The sequence below is a fragment of the Lipomyces doorenjongii genome, assembly GCF_038497915.1.
Source record: "Lipomyces doorenjongii strain NRRL Y-27504 unplaced genomic scaffold V1508scaffold_5, whole genome shotgun sequence".
NCBI lineage: Eukaryota > Fungi > Ascomycota > Lipomycetes > Lipomycetales > Lipomycetaceae > Lipomyces > Lipomyces doorenjongii.
In genome coordinates this window covers 230,605-247,103 of record NW_027118072.1, presented here as the reverse complement: position 1 = coordinate 247,103, position 16,499 = coordinate 230,605, and the positions used below count along the sequence as shown (strand labels likewise).

The window sequence follows — 16,499 nt, the reverse complement described above, 5'->3', positions numbered from 1 at the left end:
AGGCAGTAGTGGGAGATCTACCAAGCTGAAAGTGTGGATGCTGACCCGACCAGTAGTAGCAGTTCACCACACAACTTGAAAAGTGGTTGTGGCTTACAAGTACTGTGTTTTCATAGTTAATCTAAACAATGTCGATAAAATAGACACTGACGAATGACAAAGACGGCCCAGGGAAGGTGGCCAGGAGGAGGTTGACGATCCGAGGCCGGGTAAGCGGTGTGGCTACCCGCGGCATCTCCATTGGCGGGAGGCTTGTTCCCCCGGAAAAATCTGTGCACCCGCGGCTTCGCATATCGGGCCCCACCTACGCAGTCGACGCGCGAGTTAGTGCGCTATATGAAGTGGCCACGTTTACATCTCGTCCGTTGTTCTATTGCCGTTCGTGATCCAATTAAACGGTCTGTGCTCCAGGCTTCAGTCTGGCCCGGTCGCTTATTACTGTCGAGCAGGCACGACAGCTTGATCCCGCCAGCTTCCAGTCTCTATATCTTAATGGCGACCTATCGATGTTGCTCGGCTGACAGAATCCCTTTTTTCGCTTTTACTATCTCTATTCCTCCTTTCTGCCGAACTTTGACCGGTTGTCCGACAGAGCCCGAGGCGTAGACTATCCCCCCTATCATGAAATTTGGCAAGAAGTAAGAACTTCCTTACGTGCTCTTTCTATTTTTCTCCCTGATACTCTGCAGCTAACACTTTCGCTTCTAGTTTACCGCGGAATCAAGTTCCTGAGTGGAGGTATGTATATCAGCCTCAAGCATGGCAGATCTTGGTCATCTAATATGACTCAGCTCGTATTACCTCAACTATAAGTCCCTAAAGAAGCATATCCGAACTGCTAGTGCACGTGCCGCCGCCGGCGGAGAAGCAGAGGGCCCCATCAGCGATGCGTACTTGACCCGTAAGGCAATATTTTCTATCATTGGAATTGTTTGGCGGTGACAATCGTCAAGGTTTCAGGGGTAAATACTGACAATACTTCCAGCGTTCTTCTACTCGCTTGACCGCAACCTAGAGGCTGTGGATTTATTCTACAATAAGCGATTGTCAGAGTGTTCTCGACGACTGAAGGTCTTGCTCGACAGATTTTCGGAAAATGTGAAGCCTGAGGATTTGGACCGTGATGATCTCGAGGATCTGGTCGGCGCGCTGCTCGAGCTGCGGAGCCAATTGCGCATGCTCCAGGTGTGTACATTCACGACCTGTAAATTCGCCGGCTTGAGCTAATAGAATAGTGGTACGCCGAGGTCAACAAACGCGGATTTGTAAAAATTCTGAAGAAGCTTGATAAGCGCACTGGCGTTAATCAGCAGTCTCTGTACCTGGACTCGAAGGTCTTGATTCTACCGTTCGCGTCCGGTATCCAGGCTAACCAATACATGGCAACTATCAACAACTGGCTTTCAAATCTTGCACCTGATGAACTTAAAGATTCTCCGAGATCTCCGTCACCGAACAGTACTCGCAAAAATAGTTCTGATACAACAGTTTCGACAACGCCAAATATCGAGACATTGAAAACAGCAGTTGCTGACGACAACGTGGATGCATTGAAAGCAGCACTAGTAGAGAGTGGAGACCCTGACTCGCAAAAACTGCTGTTATCTGCTTTGCAGAAGACTGTAGGTTCGAAGGCGTTGAACTGTATTGAGTACCTACTTCAGCAAGTGGACAACTTGACGGACTCATCGGATCTGCGGGATCGGAACATAATTCATCGACATGTTGTTGCCCTCGGACGGCAGCGATCGAATGAAACACTCGAAGCCACGCGCAACCGAGAGCTGTATATCACACCAGCAGAAAACCCGGTTTCGACTGCACAGCTTACTATGGTCTACGGCAGTGACGGTGAGAATTCGACCGACGAGACTGTTGTATTGAGATTCATTCTCGATCACTTGAAGCCCTCCCAACGGACTGCTTTAGCTGCCAGAGACGCGTACAAACGGAGTCCGTTGCACTATGCTGCCCAGTATGGCATGCGACTGATCACAGAAGTGATTGTAGAGTATCTAAAGAAATGGCACCTCTTTGAAGTCCTCCCCGGCCTAGATGCTCCGGAGTGGGTCGATGCGGAGGGTCTGACGCCGTTCCATCTTGCTGTCATTGGCAAACATCCCAAGACTTTGAAGGTCCTTGTGACGGCTACCGAAGGAGTCCCGCCACGTGACTCGTCTCAGCTTCTGAGTCTTGCAGCCAAGTCGAATTACGCTGATATTGTCCAGCTCTTAATTGATGCTGGTCTGGATGTTGATTATGCGGACGATGTGCTGGGGGAAACGGCCCTATACGTCGCTGCCAAGTTTGGCCATACGGAGACTGCCGAGATACTTCTCAAGTATGGTGCGAGCACAGAGATCGCCGAGAACACTTACGGATGGACGCCGTTGTTTGTTGCGGCTGTATATGGCTATTCTGGTGTTGTTGACGTGTTGATGGCAAATGGAAGCGATGCGGACAAGACCGATGGTTCAGGATGGACTGCTACGGAGCATGCGTGCTTGAGGGGTCACTTGGACATCGCAAAAAAGTTGCCATCCAAACAGCCTCCGGCCCTGGATAGTTTATCCCCATTCCAGTCAGGCAGCGACATTGCAAGTGCGGCCTCTGCTTCAATGGACAGCTTGTTGTCACTCAATTCGTCAACTTCTTCTAAGCTTTCATCGTCGCCCAGCCTGGCTCCGTCGATTCCTATCACTCACGAACCAATTAAAAGTTTCGGTCATAGATACTTGAAGAACAACACCAGTATGATTCTCGTGACCCTCGGATCGACAGACACTCGGTCAAATATTGCCACGGTGCAGCTCGATCAGGTCCCGTTCTCGCGCGTGCACTCGACTCAGCTGGACACTGCACTGTCGCTTGTAATTTCAGCCCACAATGCTGAAGGAGAACCAACTGTAATTGATCTGCCGATCCAGGACAATCCGTCCACTGAGCCTATTGTGTTCCACACAGCCGATCCGTCTAAAGCCCGACTGTTCTTCGATATCGTGCCCACGTATGCCGGGAACAGAAACCAGATCCTCGGGCGTGCAGTTGCGATGCTCTCAACAATCAAGACATCAGTAGGGCAATCGATACGCAGTCTTCACGAGACAATTACTGTGCCGATCATCCAAGCTTCGACGCTCGACGTCCTCGGAACAGTGAACTTTGAGTTCCTTGTCGTTTCGCCATTTACACATCCTAACATGACCATTGCCAAGTCGGCGACGTACTGGAAATCACTCGCATCATCCCGCGTGATTGGGCACCGTGGGCTCGGCAAGAACTCCACAAGCCGAAAGAGTTTACAACTTGGCGAGAACACTTTACAGTCGTTTATTGCGGCAGCGAATCTGGGCGCGAGTTATGTCGAGTTTGATGTCCAGCTTACGAAAGACCGTGTGCCGGTGATTTACCATGACTTCCTTGTCGCGGAGACCGGTATCGATGTTCCCATGCATGCGCTGACGTTGGAGCAGTTTTTGAGCGTGTCGGAACGCCGTACACCAAAAGCACGAAGCCGCAATTCGTCGCCTAGAAGGGTAGAAAGTAGGAACAGTTCTAACGGTGTTGATATTGAACCCCCCAAACTTGGACGACGACCCCGCTCGTTGTCGCTAGAAATGGAGGAATTGGATTCAGAGTACAGCGAACGGCTGAAGTTCACGCGGGATTTTAAGAAGAAGGGATTTAAAGGCAACTCTCGTGGCTTGAGTATTCAGGCGCCATTCACAACCTTGGAAGCAGTGTTTAAGACATTGCCGAAAAACGTTGGATTCAATATTGAGTGCAAGTATCCCATGCTTGACGAAAGTCAAGCTGAGGATATGGATGATCTCGCAATCGAACTTAATCAGTGGGTGGATTCGGTGTTGAAAGTTGTGTATGATCACGCAGAAGGTCGCGATATCATTTTCTCTAGTTTCCATCCGGATGTGTGCGTGATGTTATCTCTGAAGCAGCCATCGATCCCCGTGCTGTTCCTTACCGAATCCGGAACAGAGCCGATGGCTGATGTCCGAGCGTCAAGTTTACAAGAAGCTATTCGATTCGCCTCAAAATGGAACTTGCTTGGCCTCGTGTCAGCCTGTGAACCACTGATCCTGACACCTAGACTTATCCGCGTCGTCAAGGAATCGGGACTTGTATGCTTCACCTACGGGACGATGAACAATGTTCCCGCGTATTGCAAGCTACAGATGAATTATGGAGTCGACGCCGTCATTGTGGATTCCGTCCTGGCGGTGCGAAAAGGTTTGACTGCCGCCAGTTAAGAGTCTATTCGAGCTAGACATTAGTGGTAATCATACAACTGGATATAATTGGGTGTTTTTTACTTCGGCGTTTCGTTTGTTGTATTACGCATTTTTTTGTAGTTTTTCTTCGTATTCATTCAACGTATATATATACAGGAAGCAGAGGCATGTGTTTGTTGTTTCATATATTCAATTTGCATCATGTATTAGAAGTATTAATAATCATGAACATTACATTTTATTATGCAGAGCCAATCCATTAGTTAAGTAAATGGCGATGAGGCTGGAGAGCTTATTAGCCAGTCATAGAATCGTTAGTCCACAGCCAACAGCTGTTTCAGAGCAGAACATTCAGCGGCCCGCAAGCACAAACATTCCCGCAAAGTACAGCAATAATCATATTTTCACTATGTCACTAATCTCGATTTCCTGCCTCAAGGGATATCTTACCATTATCCTGCTTAAAACAAAAATCATATGTCCCCCCCCCCCCCCCCAACAGACTCGTCAACTCCATTAAAACTTTCGAAATTCACAGAATGAGAGTGAATTTAGTAATTCGAGGATTATGTGCCACAGGTGATCCAGACACCGTCCGACCACGTGAATGCCGAGAACGAAAACGCTCACATTGTCCGGTCTTGTGGAGATGGTGTGGGAAGGGCTCTGGAGGACCGTCGACGGTCCGGATTAGGTCTGAGCTCTAAATTCGCGCGAAATTGAAATTTGAGCCGTTTACTCAGGCGTGAATATATAGCGGGCAGCGATGAAGTCCCGTAATATAGCTAAGGCGTATCGTTGAGAGACTTGGACATCTTGTACTTGAGATGGCGAAGGATTACTTTAGATGAGGCGAAGGAGTGAAGGAGGAGAATGAGGAGCACGGCGACGAGGGCTTCAAATTCATATTGTATATTGTAGTATTGTAGAAAAATAGATGGCTGGTTGGCTGCAGAGTCAACTGGTTCGAAGCTTGGCACGACGAGTGCTCAATGCTGGCCAATGAACCTGAACTTTTGACCTTCGTTGACAGTTCGACGGGTATGAAATAAATTGTCTGGTAGTCAGGCCCCAAGTTTCGTACTGCATTTTGACCCTAAATTTCCTTTTATTATGTTACATTGTAAGGATCCGATTTCCAATGCCAGCCAATTTCGTTATCGAACAATCTCACAAATATATACCTTGATCCTAAAATACTTCACTGATTTTCTGTCGCTCTATTTGAGATTTCTGCCTTTCGTTTCGCGAGACTCTGAAATAATACTCGCAATAGTCCGAACCGTTCATGTACCTCAAGAAGTCCTCATCATGGGTTATAACAATTAACTGGAAATTTCTCTGTGCGCGTCTCGCGTCAATAATACTTCCCAAGCTTCGCGCAAGCGATTGCACGTTCTCCTGGTCTAAATTGGTTGTCGGCTCGTCGAGCGCAATAATGCCACAGTTTACGCCAAAACATTCTGCTAAAGCGAGTCTGATAATGATACTTGCGAGCACTTTCTGCCCGGCGCTGCAACGGCCACGCATATCGAGTTCGACATCTTGTTTAACCATGCACACGCGGTAGTTGTAAGATCGATTGCCTTTTGCCGATTCGTCGTCAGACCGAATTAGAATCGTATCAACATCAGTACCACTGTATGTCTTTTTCCACAGCTCGTCAATGATACGGTTAATTTCCTCCATTTTCAAGCTGTGATATTTCATGATCCCGCTATCGAGTGCTTTGCCGTACTTAGCCAAGTCTTCGCTGCTGGCTGTAGTCGTTTTGAGCTTGATTAACGTCTCTCTGTAAGTTTCGTGCACATTCAGGAACTCGGTTCGTAATTCGTCCTCATATCGCTTGAACTGATCATCCATTTGCTTGATTTCACCAACTTTACTTCCGTACTACCAAAAGTAGTTAGTATATGCAACTATACCATCTACTCTAGTGAACTCACATCAGCGTTCAAACGAGCATGATGAATTCTCAGCTGCTGAGCTTTTTTCTCGAACGCATCTCTTTCCTGGATAGCATTCTTCTGTTCAAGCTCACCGATTCTGCTGCGCGTCTCTTCAATCCTGTCATGTAGACTTCGAAGCAAAATATTATCCGAAATCTGACGCTCCTGCATATCAATACTAGTGAGCTCCTTATCCTGCAGATTCGCGCTCTCCATCAATTGATCTGTTTCCTCAACCAGAGACTTCATCCGATTCGCATATTTTTCCGTCCGCTGCTGTGCATGCTCTAGTCGGTTGTCCCCTCCGATTTCCTCATACTTCCCAATATCGGCATGCACGCTCATAAACTTCTGCAGGCTCGCGTTCAAGTCCGCCACTTCTTTCATCTTTTCTGATTCAATTTTATTGAAATGACTGCGCGTTTGTTCTAAATCATGAGCGTGACTCTGCAAAAGTGGATCCATCGTATTTATATGTGTCTTGACTTGCTCCATTTTGCTCACCGTATCTGCGATTTCTTTTCTTAATTCTTCTGCGCGCGAAATCAAATCGTTTTTGGCTTGCAACTTGGTTTTCTTATCATTCAGTACGGCCTTCTTATCCCGAGTCTGATTCTCAAGGACATTGATTTGAGTTCTCTGGCGGTCGCGTTCATCTGTTATTCTGGTCAACTCCTTTCGATATTGATTCGCTAACGCGTTCAAATGCTGCCTTGCCGCCTCAATCTCATCCACTGATCGCCCAATATCAGTATCACTGAGCTGCGAGGTGTAGCTTTCAATTTCTAGATTCATATCCTCTATCTCACTCGTGAATCGGACAATATCATTGACAACCTTGCGCAGAGATTCTAGCTCGCTTATCCGCTGTCGCACATCTGCAATCTCACCTGTCGAGTTTTCCACTTCCCGACCAACAGTGTCGAGTCGGGACTCCAACTGCACAAGCTCTGCTTTGAGATCCGGAATCACCGCATCGAGCTCCGCCATCTTTGTAACATGTGGAGCAGCGCCTCGCGTTTCTTCTAGAATCTTCTCACTCTCTTCTAGTCTGTCAACCAATTGCGACTTGTTTCCAAAATACTCTATTTGCGCATCCATGAGTTCGCAGAATATTTCTAGTTCAGTGGTATGACCTAGGTCGTCGCTGTCGTCGATTTCATCCCTTTGATCTCTTAGCGGACGGCGGCAGAGATTGCATTCATGCTTCTGCATGGCGCTGTCACGCGCCTTTCTGTAATAGGCCAGAATAAAATCGCACTGATTGAGGTTCCTAAACGTGGTCAGAGTGTCAGACAATATAAATTTATGCGTTCACTCGCACCTTCTGTCTCTCTCAACAGTCTTTTCCGCATCTTGTAGACAATCTTGGAAGGCGCGAGCATAATCGGCGTCGCCGTTTCCCGGGCTCACAATATCCTGGAATACTTTCATCGACCGTTCCCTCTCGGCACTCTTTTTCTGCAAATCGCTCTTAACAATGCTATATTGTGTCTCAATCTTAGACAGTTCTTTGGCGCAAGACTCATAGCTTCGCGTAGCTTCATTCAGAGTATCTTGTAATCTCTCTTGCGCAGTTTTGAACTGCTCTTCAACGGTCTTTCTTTGCAGTTCCGCGCCAGTAAAAGCCTTAAACTTCGCCTTATTCGTGTTAATAACGGCATTGAGCTGTTCGTCACGGCTAGTAGAATTCTTGTGCAAGATGCCTAGGTTAGCTCTCATTTCAGTTTGCTTGTTCGATCTCGTGAGTTCATCGCTCACGGCGTCCAGTTTGCGTTCAACATCCTTCAAATTTTCTGCTTTCTCAGTCTGTTGAGCGCTGAAATTGGCTTGTTCGAATGCCGCTCTCTGGTCGCCAAGTTGCTGTTCCGAGCTCTTTAGTTGCGACGCATGATATACTAAATCCGCTTCTTCGACACCTACTGCATCAATCGAAGCTTGAAGTTTCCGAACATCATCCTGCCTTTTGTCATTCGAGTTCTTTGAAAGTTTGTAACGCATTTCGTAACTCGACTTTTCTTCTCGAATCTGCTGAATTTTGCTCTGGATGCTACCGATCTGATCTTCAGCCTCCGCTTTGTTGCGCTGGACTTGATTTGTGGTGCTTCTGATCGTGCCCATTAGTTTTTCTCGGAACGCATCGATCTGGCGGCGATCGAGATCCATGACGCCGAAACCAGCGATATTATGACGATCAGAGATTTCTTTGACAAGATCTTGTCGTTTTTTTAGCCGGCCTTTTTGTGCCTACGTCAGTCAGTAACAGTTCATAACAGCTGGACAGGCATTTATTACCTCTGCCTCAGCATTGAGCTTTCCCTCCTGGACCAACGCATCAGAGTGCTTCGAGCGCACGTGAATCACTTCTTGCTTCGCTTTCTCGATAGTATTTCTTAACTCACGGAGCTCCTCTTGCCGCGTATGAATATGGTTAGCAAATTCTGCCTTCTTCTTCTCCAAATCCTCATCTGAATCGTGGAGTACTTCGATAGTACTTTCTAATTCCATAGCTTGGTCGTTTAACGCCGCCAAATGGGCTCGCTTCTGATCTAGTTCTGACAATACCTTCTGAAACTCTTGCCCAGACTTGAATAACGCGTTCAACTGCCCCTCGACATGTTGCATTTCGCGGCCCAAGATAGAAGCATCCTCTTTATTCTTCTCGATATCACTATTTAACTGATCAGCTCTGGCTCTAATTTTATCCGCGCGGTCTTTGTCATTCTTGAGATGATCGACATCATTCTGCAGCAGCCGCATCTCTGTAGCAAATTCTTTTCTCAAAGATTTAATAGTATCTAGCGCCTTCGTGTATTTCAACGCCTCAAAAATCTCATCGAACCGCTTCTTCAAAACTGCTGGCTCACTCAATGGCCACAAACTTTCATCCTGATGGCAGAACACGACATAATCCAAAATCGCTTTCGATACCCCCAAATACTGGGGCAACTGCGCATCCAGTTCCGCGCAGCGCGTGCTAATCGTCTCACGTTGCCCATTATGCATAACGAGTAGCTGACCGTCGAGAGTCTTGAATGTCCGAGTTGTTTTTTTCATGGTGAGCTGCATAGAGCGGGTGCAGATCATTTGCATGCCGTTTGTGCTCGTGAAGCCAAGTTTGACTTGGGCCATTACTTCTTTTTCACCGGCGATTCGTGGGTCGTGGATGAATGCACCGCCTTTGTTCTGTGGTGGTAAGTCGCCTGTTGTGGCATAACGGAGGCACTCGATGATGGTCTAGGTGGACTTAGCATTTCATTCAGATTATCACATCCAGTCGAACATCGCCAAACAATAGAGCGAAATTATAAGTTCGTTGCATACTGTCTTTCCTGAGCCATTGTGGCCAACAATAAGAGTCAAAGGGGCGTAGAAATGAATCGTTTCCCGCTCAGCATTGTCGAACGATCGCACGCCCTGAATCGAGAGCTAACAGCGGTGGTTTAGCGGTCAAGGCCATAGACTTTTTCAATCTTCACTCGACCATACCTTCTGAATACTCGACCTTTGATGGAAATAGTAGGTCAGCATATTTATCCGAATAAACTATCTCGTCCAGCGCGTAAACCAAAACACAGCACTTACATCTTGAGAACGGTGACCTTATACTGTCTTACTAATTAGAAGCTGACAAGTAGCTCGGCAGTCTTGCATACACACCTATAGCAAGAGCGATTACTCAGATGCTCCTCGGTCGCAGCAATGCATTACGGTCACGGCATCAATTAACTAACTACCAACGCGTACGTGACAGGAACGCGGCATGTAACAAACTTGCGACGGGTCGCACACAATTAAGGCGGCTCACCGTCAAACTCTAATTTTTTCTTTCCTTTCCTGCTCTATTGTCCCAACGAAATCTTTCTCAGGACAGTTTAGATTAATTTTTTGTTCAAATATTTGGATTTCCAAGGGTTCGATCAATACGATAGTGTCAAGCTACACTTAAGCTACACAGGACATGCCGTCAACTCATAATAAGGATAAACCCTGGGATGTCCCTACGATCGATAAATGGCGCGAGCCGGAGTTCAAGCAAGAGGACAACGTTTCGGGGCAACCCTTCACGGAGGAATCTTCTTTCGCTACACTCTTCCCAAAGTACCGAGAAGCTTATTTGCGACAAGTATGGGGAGACGTGACGCGGACACTTGAAAAGAAGGGCATCGCATGCGTTTTGGATCTCGTTGAGGGTTCGATGACGGTCAAGACGACGCTCAAGACGTACGATCCCGCAGCGATTTTGAAGGCGCGGGATTTGATAAAGTTACTTGCGCGAAGTGTACCATATCCACAGGCTGTCAAGATCTTAGAAGATGATGCCATGGCGTGCGATGTTATTAAGATCGGAAATTTGGTTGGCAACAAAGAACGCTTTATTAAGCGCCGTCAGCGAATATTAGGACCAAATGGAAACACATTGAGGGCGTTGGAGCTTCTCACACAATGTTACATTTTAGTTCAAGGCAACACTGTGGCAGTAATGGGTGCGTATAAAGGATTAAAAGAAGTACGACGAGTTGTGGAAGATTGCATGAGGAATGTTCACCCCATTTATCACATAAAGGAGCTCATGATTAAGCGGGAGCTCGCAAAAAACCCAGAGCTGGCAAACGAGTCTTGGGATCGATTCTTACCCCACTTCAAGAAGCGCAATGTCCAGAGAAGGAAACCGAAGGTGGTCAAGGAGAAGAAGCCTTATACGCCTTTCCCGCCTCCACAGCAGCCCAGGCAGATTGATCTCCAGATGGACAGTGGTGAATATTTCTTGTCAAAAAGAGAGAAATCCCATCAGGCGGATGCAAAGCGGAGAGAACAGCGTGAAGAAAGGAAGGAGGAAAGAAAGAAAGAGCGCGAGAAGGACTTTGTCCCACCGCAAGAGGAAAATGAAATAAAGAAAAATAGGAGAAAGCATAAACGGAAGGCTGACGAACCTTAACAGTGTGATTGTGGTTATTGGATAAAGTTAGTCTGTATAGTTATGTTAATGCATTAATTTATCTTTGTTAACGTTCTTATCATAAGGTTGTAAATCCGTCAAGGTGCGAAACTCTTGCTTTGTGCGGAGCATTGTCGCAGTCAATTATGTATACAGCTATATAGATCTGCTACAACTTCTATTTATACGAGTTAAAGACCAATCCACTGGTCGTAATTTATATCTCTATCATACTGGAAGGGTATCAATAACCCTAAACCCTTATTTCTAAAATGGCCACCGAATATCTGTTTCAGTGAAGGGTATTTGCCGCCGCATGTGGTCATACAAGGTTTCTACGGCAACTCATAATATCGCTGTGTGAACTGTTTGTGTTGCCCAATCATAAAGTTTACTCTTCACTTCCTGCCTACTACACCAGAAAGGACCACGACCGAAATTAGCTACGCTATAGACGAGTAGAATATTGTTTACTTGTTTATAAATATATATACGTCTTTTTGGGTTTTTCGATCGTTTCGCATTTTCGATCCGCCCTCGTCAACTTCTAGTCGAAGACAAGCTCGATTCGACAACGTCACTTCTCTGTCCCTCCTACCAACGTAGATAGAATATATGGACTCCCAGAACACGACTCCCACCACTATTTCGTCGCACAAGATGCAAGACGCGCCTACTGCTATGGCCGACAGTCACTCTGTGACGAAGAGACTGCAAAGTGAACTCATGCAGTTGATGGTATGCTTATTTGTGAACTATTTGTGTATGGGTTATTTGGCCCCTGCCTGGAACAGGACAGCGCTAATGCGGAGGTAGATGTCCAATGTTCCTGGAATAAGTGCGTTTCCAGTCTCTGATTCGAATCTCTGCCAATGGACCGGCACTATCTCCGGCCCTGAAGGCACCGTAAGTCATTACTAATTGCTAGACTTGTTAACAGCATATTAATGGATACAAGTTCTACGAGGGGCTTACTTACAAGATATCTATGACGTTCCCGCCAAATTATCCATACCATGCGCCCGTGATCCGATTTGTCTCGCCAATGTGGCATCCTAACGTCGACATGTCCGGGAACATTTGCCTCGATATTTTGAAGGAAAAATGGTCTGCAATTTATAATGTTCAGACTATTCTGCTCAGCTTACAGTCTTTGCTGGGTGAGCCTAATAACGCATCGCCTCTGAACGCTCAGTAAGTGTGGCTTCAGGATGTAGCGCGAACGAGAGCTAACGGCGATCTGTAGGGCAGCTGATTTGTGGGACGGAAATCCGGCTGAGTATAAGAGACTTATGATGACGCATTACAAGGATATTGGTGAGATTAACGATGAGTAATCACGAAGACGGCACGACCACGTTGTGTGGATGCATATGGGCGGAGTAGTGTATTTAGAAAATTTGTACATGTTCTATGGAACATTTCTATATTCACTTTTTGTGTTTACTGTTGTATTGTTTTATTCCTCGTCACTTTTATGGTACATACTTGTTTTGTTTTGCTGACTAAGGATAAGTACTGGCGCCAAGTTTGATTGTTTGTATGATACGGGGATTATTATTGGATACATATTACATCAAAAGGCAGGATTTTGTATGTCTATGCGACAGATACCGACACTTTCAAACCATTAATTAATATCTCAATACAAGGCATTTCAATATCCAATTCATCCGACACAATCCGACCCAAATATAATTATGTACAATAAGGTTTAGCAATATGATACAGGTAGCCCAAACTCTGATATGCAAATCTACATCTACGCTTCAAATTCGTCCAAAGATTGCCGCAGTAGAATTGCCGGAAAGCGCCGTTGTACTTTCTTATGCGGTTCGTCGCCTTTCGCAGAATCTTTCGACCTTCCAGAAACCGTGCTTAAGGACGGGATAGTAATCGTAAGCGGCGGCGGTGCTGGCGGTGCAGACGGAATTGCAGACTTACTGTCGTCTTTGTTCGTTTCGGTCGACGTTGAACTTATGTCCGGCTTCTTGTCATCCCGATCGTTCACACCATTCATAGTTTGAGCTTGAACCTCCCTCGACCCTCCGTACCACGTCGCGACGCTCCACTCCCACCCCGTAAAACTCTGCAATTCGAGCGGAATCTTTGTCCATCGTCGACAAGCTCTACCAGTGCGATCAAGCGCGCGTAATTGCGCGTTGATTGACCCCTGGTTTGCCTTCGGGCCGAGTTTAGCATGCGGAGCATGGTGCGAGAGTACTTGTGCTGAAGACGCAGTGGGGGTTGACGCGCCATTTGTTCCAGGGATGGAAGAGATTGCTGAGTCAAAAGGTACTGGGGAGCCACTAAGCGCTGAGAGCGGACGGGTCGGTGGGTCAGATGGTGTTATGAACGGCGAAGACGGAGTATCGGGACTATTTCGATCATTAGAGCATCGTAGGAGCGTTCATAGCAAAGGGCATACCGTTTCCTCCTCTTCCCACCGCCAGCCGCGCCTCCGAATTTGCGCTTAACACCTGTGCCTAGATCTGAGGAGATGCCTGGCGGAGGGGTCGGTGGTGCAAGTGGCGATGACGGCGGAAGGGGGGATGACGCGATTGATAGGGAGGCCGAGGCCGCCATAGCCTGCTCTTGTTGGGCAAGTAGCTGTGGGTTGAGCTTGAGGACGACGGAGCGAGATTGCTTGGACATTAGTTGGTACTGTAATCCTAGTTGCTACTGTACTTAGAATTGGCGTGCGTGATATGCGAGAGTTTTGGAGAATGAGATGGCCACAACAAGGAGCCGGCCGTGTCGCCGAAGCATACAGACAAATTAATACGGCTTGGTCAAGTTCCCGATACTAGGGGAGCGGCTGCCACTGCTGGCGTTGTGCTAGCTGTCGCGCCAGTTTTAACATAAAGCTTTATCTGCCTACAAATATTGGCTTTACTCCACATATGCCACATTATTTGCTCGAACTCGTCGAGCCGCAAAGCGATCGAAGTCCCCAGCGGGTGAGCCGACCCGCCTCCGTTGTCTGAGACCATATTGCATCATTCACAATCACCAACAGTATCCAGCTCGCTACCAACTGGACGACGAATTAGCGATTATTTGATATCGGCCATAATTGGTCTTTGAAAAGACTGCAGACACCTTATAGAAGAGCGCCATGGCGTCGTTCTCGCACGACCCCGCGACCAAGGTTCAGCAATCCTCTGTCACGACGACGGTTACTACGCCTGCTCTTGCCGGCCACCCCGATGAATTCTTCGTACCGAAATACCTCGCATCTACATGTTACGCCGACTGTGTCGCCAACTCTGCTGCCCAGTTAGCATCACAAACGGCTACACAGACGAGGGGATCGCCGGGTTCGTCCACAACGTCGTCACGGTCTACTTTCGGCCTGTTGGACGGCGAGACGACACCTCAGCTTTACAACCATTCCGACTCGTCAAAACACTCATCTCTTGTTCGCGGCTTGTCCGGATTCCAAGCATTTGATTTACCAGAGAGCATTCAAACTACCCCCGGCGACGCTCCCCCGCATTTACCGTCAGGCTGGAGCTCTGAAGGCGTCTCGCAATCTATGGAAATTTTCGGGGACATGCTCGAAGTCAAGTTCGCCGGTCCGCCAGCAAAGGGTAACGAGCAAGAAGCCGCCGCCGTGCGCGCGAACCACCCGATACCTCCACAATGCGGCCTCTTCTACTTTGAAGTGGAGGTTCTGTCGCGTGGCAAGGATGGGTATGCATTTCCTCTTCCCCGCACTTCCACATCAGTATTTGAGAGGGACGACCCGATTATTAACGAACGTAGCTTCATCGGCGTCGGTTTTTGCGGGCCTAAAGTCCAGCTCAACAAAATGCCTGGCTGGGTCTCAGATTCATGGGGGTACCACGGCGACGATGGCAATACATTTGCATGCCAAAACAGCGGAAAGCAGTACGGTCCGACGTTCTCGACAAACGACGTGATTGGATGTGGCATCAACTTTCGAAATCGCACGGCGTTCTACACAAAAAATGGGATGGCCCTCGAGACGGCGTTTAAGGATCTGAAGGGAACGCTATACCCTGCTGTGGGCATGCGCACGATTGGGGAGCATGTTCGTGCAAATTTCGGGCAGAGGGATTTTGTGTTCGATATCGAATCGTACATGCGGGAAGAAAAGGCGAAAACGTATATGCAAATCCACGCATTTCAGCCGCCACTGGAGTTATTGGGGGGGAGATCATCTGCGAGGGCGGACACGGCAATCACGCAAACTATACATAAGCTTATTTCGTCGTACCTTGCGCATAATGGCTACGTTGATTCTGTCCGTGCGTTTGCGGGAGACGTGCAGAAGGAAGCCAACGCGTTTTCATCCCCGAAAAGTGTTGAAGATGGAGATGTAAAGATGGGCGAGAGCGAGATTGCGGAGGACTTGGAGGCGATTAATCGGCAAAAGATCCGGGCTGCCGTGATGGAGGGGAATATTAACCGCGCGCTGAAGCTGACGGAGCTGTTTTTCCCAAAAGTGTTTGAAGACAATCCGGAAATCCTGTTCCAGCTAAAGTGCCGGAAATTCGTTGAACTGATGCGGTTATGTGCGTTGGCGAAAAAATCCGAGTACACTGAAGACGAAGAAATGCATGACGTTTCGAATGATGACGACACAGACATGCGCGACGCCGAATTTCGGGCCACGCCAAACTTGGCCGACCTCCTGAACGAGTCCATCCGGTATGGACAGAAACTGCACGAATCCTACCGCAACAAAAAGTTCCCTTCGTCTACCACCGACGTGCAAAAAGCTTTGAACAACATCTTCGCATTGATGGCGTATCCGGACCCGATAAACTCACCCGTCGCCTACTTGCTCGCTGAAGATGGCCGGGCGCCTGTCGCAGAAGATCTGAATTCTGCGATTCTGGTAAGTCAGGGAAAATCGTCAGTTGCGAAGCTGGAGAGGTTGATTCAGCACACGACGATGCTGATGCGCGAGTTGGCTGAGCAAGGTGGGCAAAGCGCTTTTGTTAATGTTCGGCATGATTTCTTGGCGCCATAGGTGTTTTTGTTTTATTTTTGACATTTGTTGGGTTATGTAATGTTTATATGCGCTTTGACGGGTTATTTATGAGTTATTGGGCGATCTGTAAGGTGGTTCAGTTTACTGTAGTATGTTTGTATCTTCCTTTATAGTAATTGGGTCATTTATCGTCTTACTTTACTTATATTACATAGATATTGTAGCGATATTTATTTCTTAAACACTTTGCAAACAAAAAAATCATACATCCCAAGTCCTGTAAATAGCCCAATTTTTTTGTACAACGAACCACGCCCATTTATCTTATCAAACCACAGAATACAATATATGTAATGACTATATATAACGAAATAAAACAAAACCCTTTTAGACGAAAT

General features: G+C 47.3%; 6 protein-coding genes across 6 annotated transcripts; 4 read left to right on the top strand and 2 right to left on the bottom strand.

Annotated features, from left to right (window-relative positions):
- The first annotated feature begins 404 nt into the window (after nucleotides 1-404).
- V1508DRAFT_365084 (GDPD-domain-containing protein) lies at nucleotides 405-4,491 on the top strand. The gene is made up of 5 exons (XM_066937319.1): nucleotides 405-638; nucleotides 709-738; nucleotides 792-901; nucleotides 986-1,185; nucleotides 1,236-4,491. Exons 1-5 carry the CDS (start codon nucleotides 622-624, stop codon nucleotides 4,266-4,268), a joined length of 3,390 nt encoding a protein of 1,129 aa, XP_066798222.1. The 5' UTR covers nucleotides 405-621; the 3' UTR covers nucleotides 4,269-4,491.
- Nucleotides 4,492-5,199: 708 nt separating this feature from the next.
- V1508DRAFT_219929 (AAA domain-containing protein) lies at nucleotides 5,200-9,952 on the bottom strand. The gene is made up of 8 exons (XM_066936263.1): nucleotides 9,860-9,952; nucleotides 9,785-9,811; nucleotides 9,689-9,704; nucleotides 9,524-9,628; nucleotides 8,495-9,436; nucleotides 7,524-8,446; nucleotides 6,197-7,472; nucleotides 5,200-6,143 (listed from the first exon to the last, which is right to left on the bottom strand). Coding segments are annotated over exons 2-8 (3,966 nt in total). The 5' UTR covers nucleotides 9,787-9,811; nucleotides 9,860-9,952; the 3' UTR covers nucleotides 5,200-5,441.
- A 107-nt stretch (nucleotides 9,953-10,059) lies between these two features.
- V1508DRAFT_410410 (uncharacterized protein) lies at nucleotides 10,060-11,378 on the top strand. The gene has a single exon (XM_066939317.1). It carries the CDS (start codon nucleotides 10,161-10,163, stop codon nucleotides 11,136-11,138), a length of 978 nt encoding a protein of 325 aa, XP_066798220.1. The 5' UTR covers nucleotides 10,060-10,160; the 3' UTR covers nucleotides 11,139-11,378.
- Nucleotides 11,379-11,753: 375 nt separating this feature from the next.
- Nucleotides 11,754-12,475, top strand: V1508DRAFT_430363 (ubiquitin-conjugating enzyme/RWD-like protein; the record flags this gene model as incomplete). Its single annotated transcript, XM_066941907.1, has 4 exons — nucleotides 11,754-11,876; nucleotides 11,955-12,044; nucleotides 12,079-12,332; nucleotides 12,385-12,475. The coding sequence occupies 4 exons, from the start codon at nucleotides 11,754-11,756 to the stop codon at nucleotides 12,473-12,475; spliced, it is 558 nt and encodes a 185-aa protein (XP_066798219.1).
- Nucleotides 12,476-12,735: 260 nt separating this feature from the next.
- On the bottom strand, nucleotides 12,736-13,919 carry V1508DRAFT_437175 (INO80 complex subunit Ies4-domain-containing protein). The gene is made up of 2 exons (XM_066942137.1): nucleotides 13,567-13,919; nucleotides 12,736-13,516 (listed from the first exon to the last, which is right to left on the bottom strand). The coding sequence occupies exons 1-2, from the start codon at nucleotides 13,791-13,793 to the stop codon at nucleotides 12,901-12,903; spliced, it is 843 nt and encodes a 280-aa protein (XP_066798218.1). The 5' UTR covers nucleotides 13,794-13,919; the 3' UTR covers nucleotides 12,736-12,900.
- Nucleotides 13,920-14,043: 124 nt separating this feature from the next.
- V1508DRAFT_410403 (concanavalin A-like lectin/glucanase domain-containing protein) lies at nucleotides 14,044-16,381 on the top strand. The gene has a single exon (XM_066939316.1). The coding sequence runs from the start codon at nucleotides 14,257-14,259 to the stop codon at nucleotides 16,138-16,140; it is 1,884 nt and encodes a 627-aa protein (XP_066798217.1). The 5' UTR covers nucleotides 14,044-14,256; the 3' UTR covers nucleotides 16,141-16,381.
- The last annotated feature ends 118 nt before the right edge of the window (nucleotides 16,382-16,499 follow it).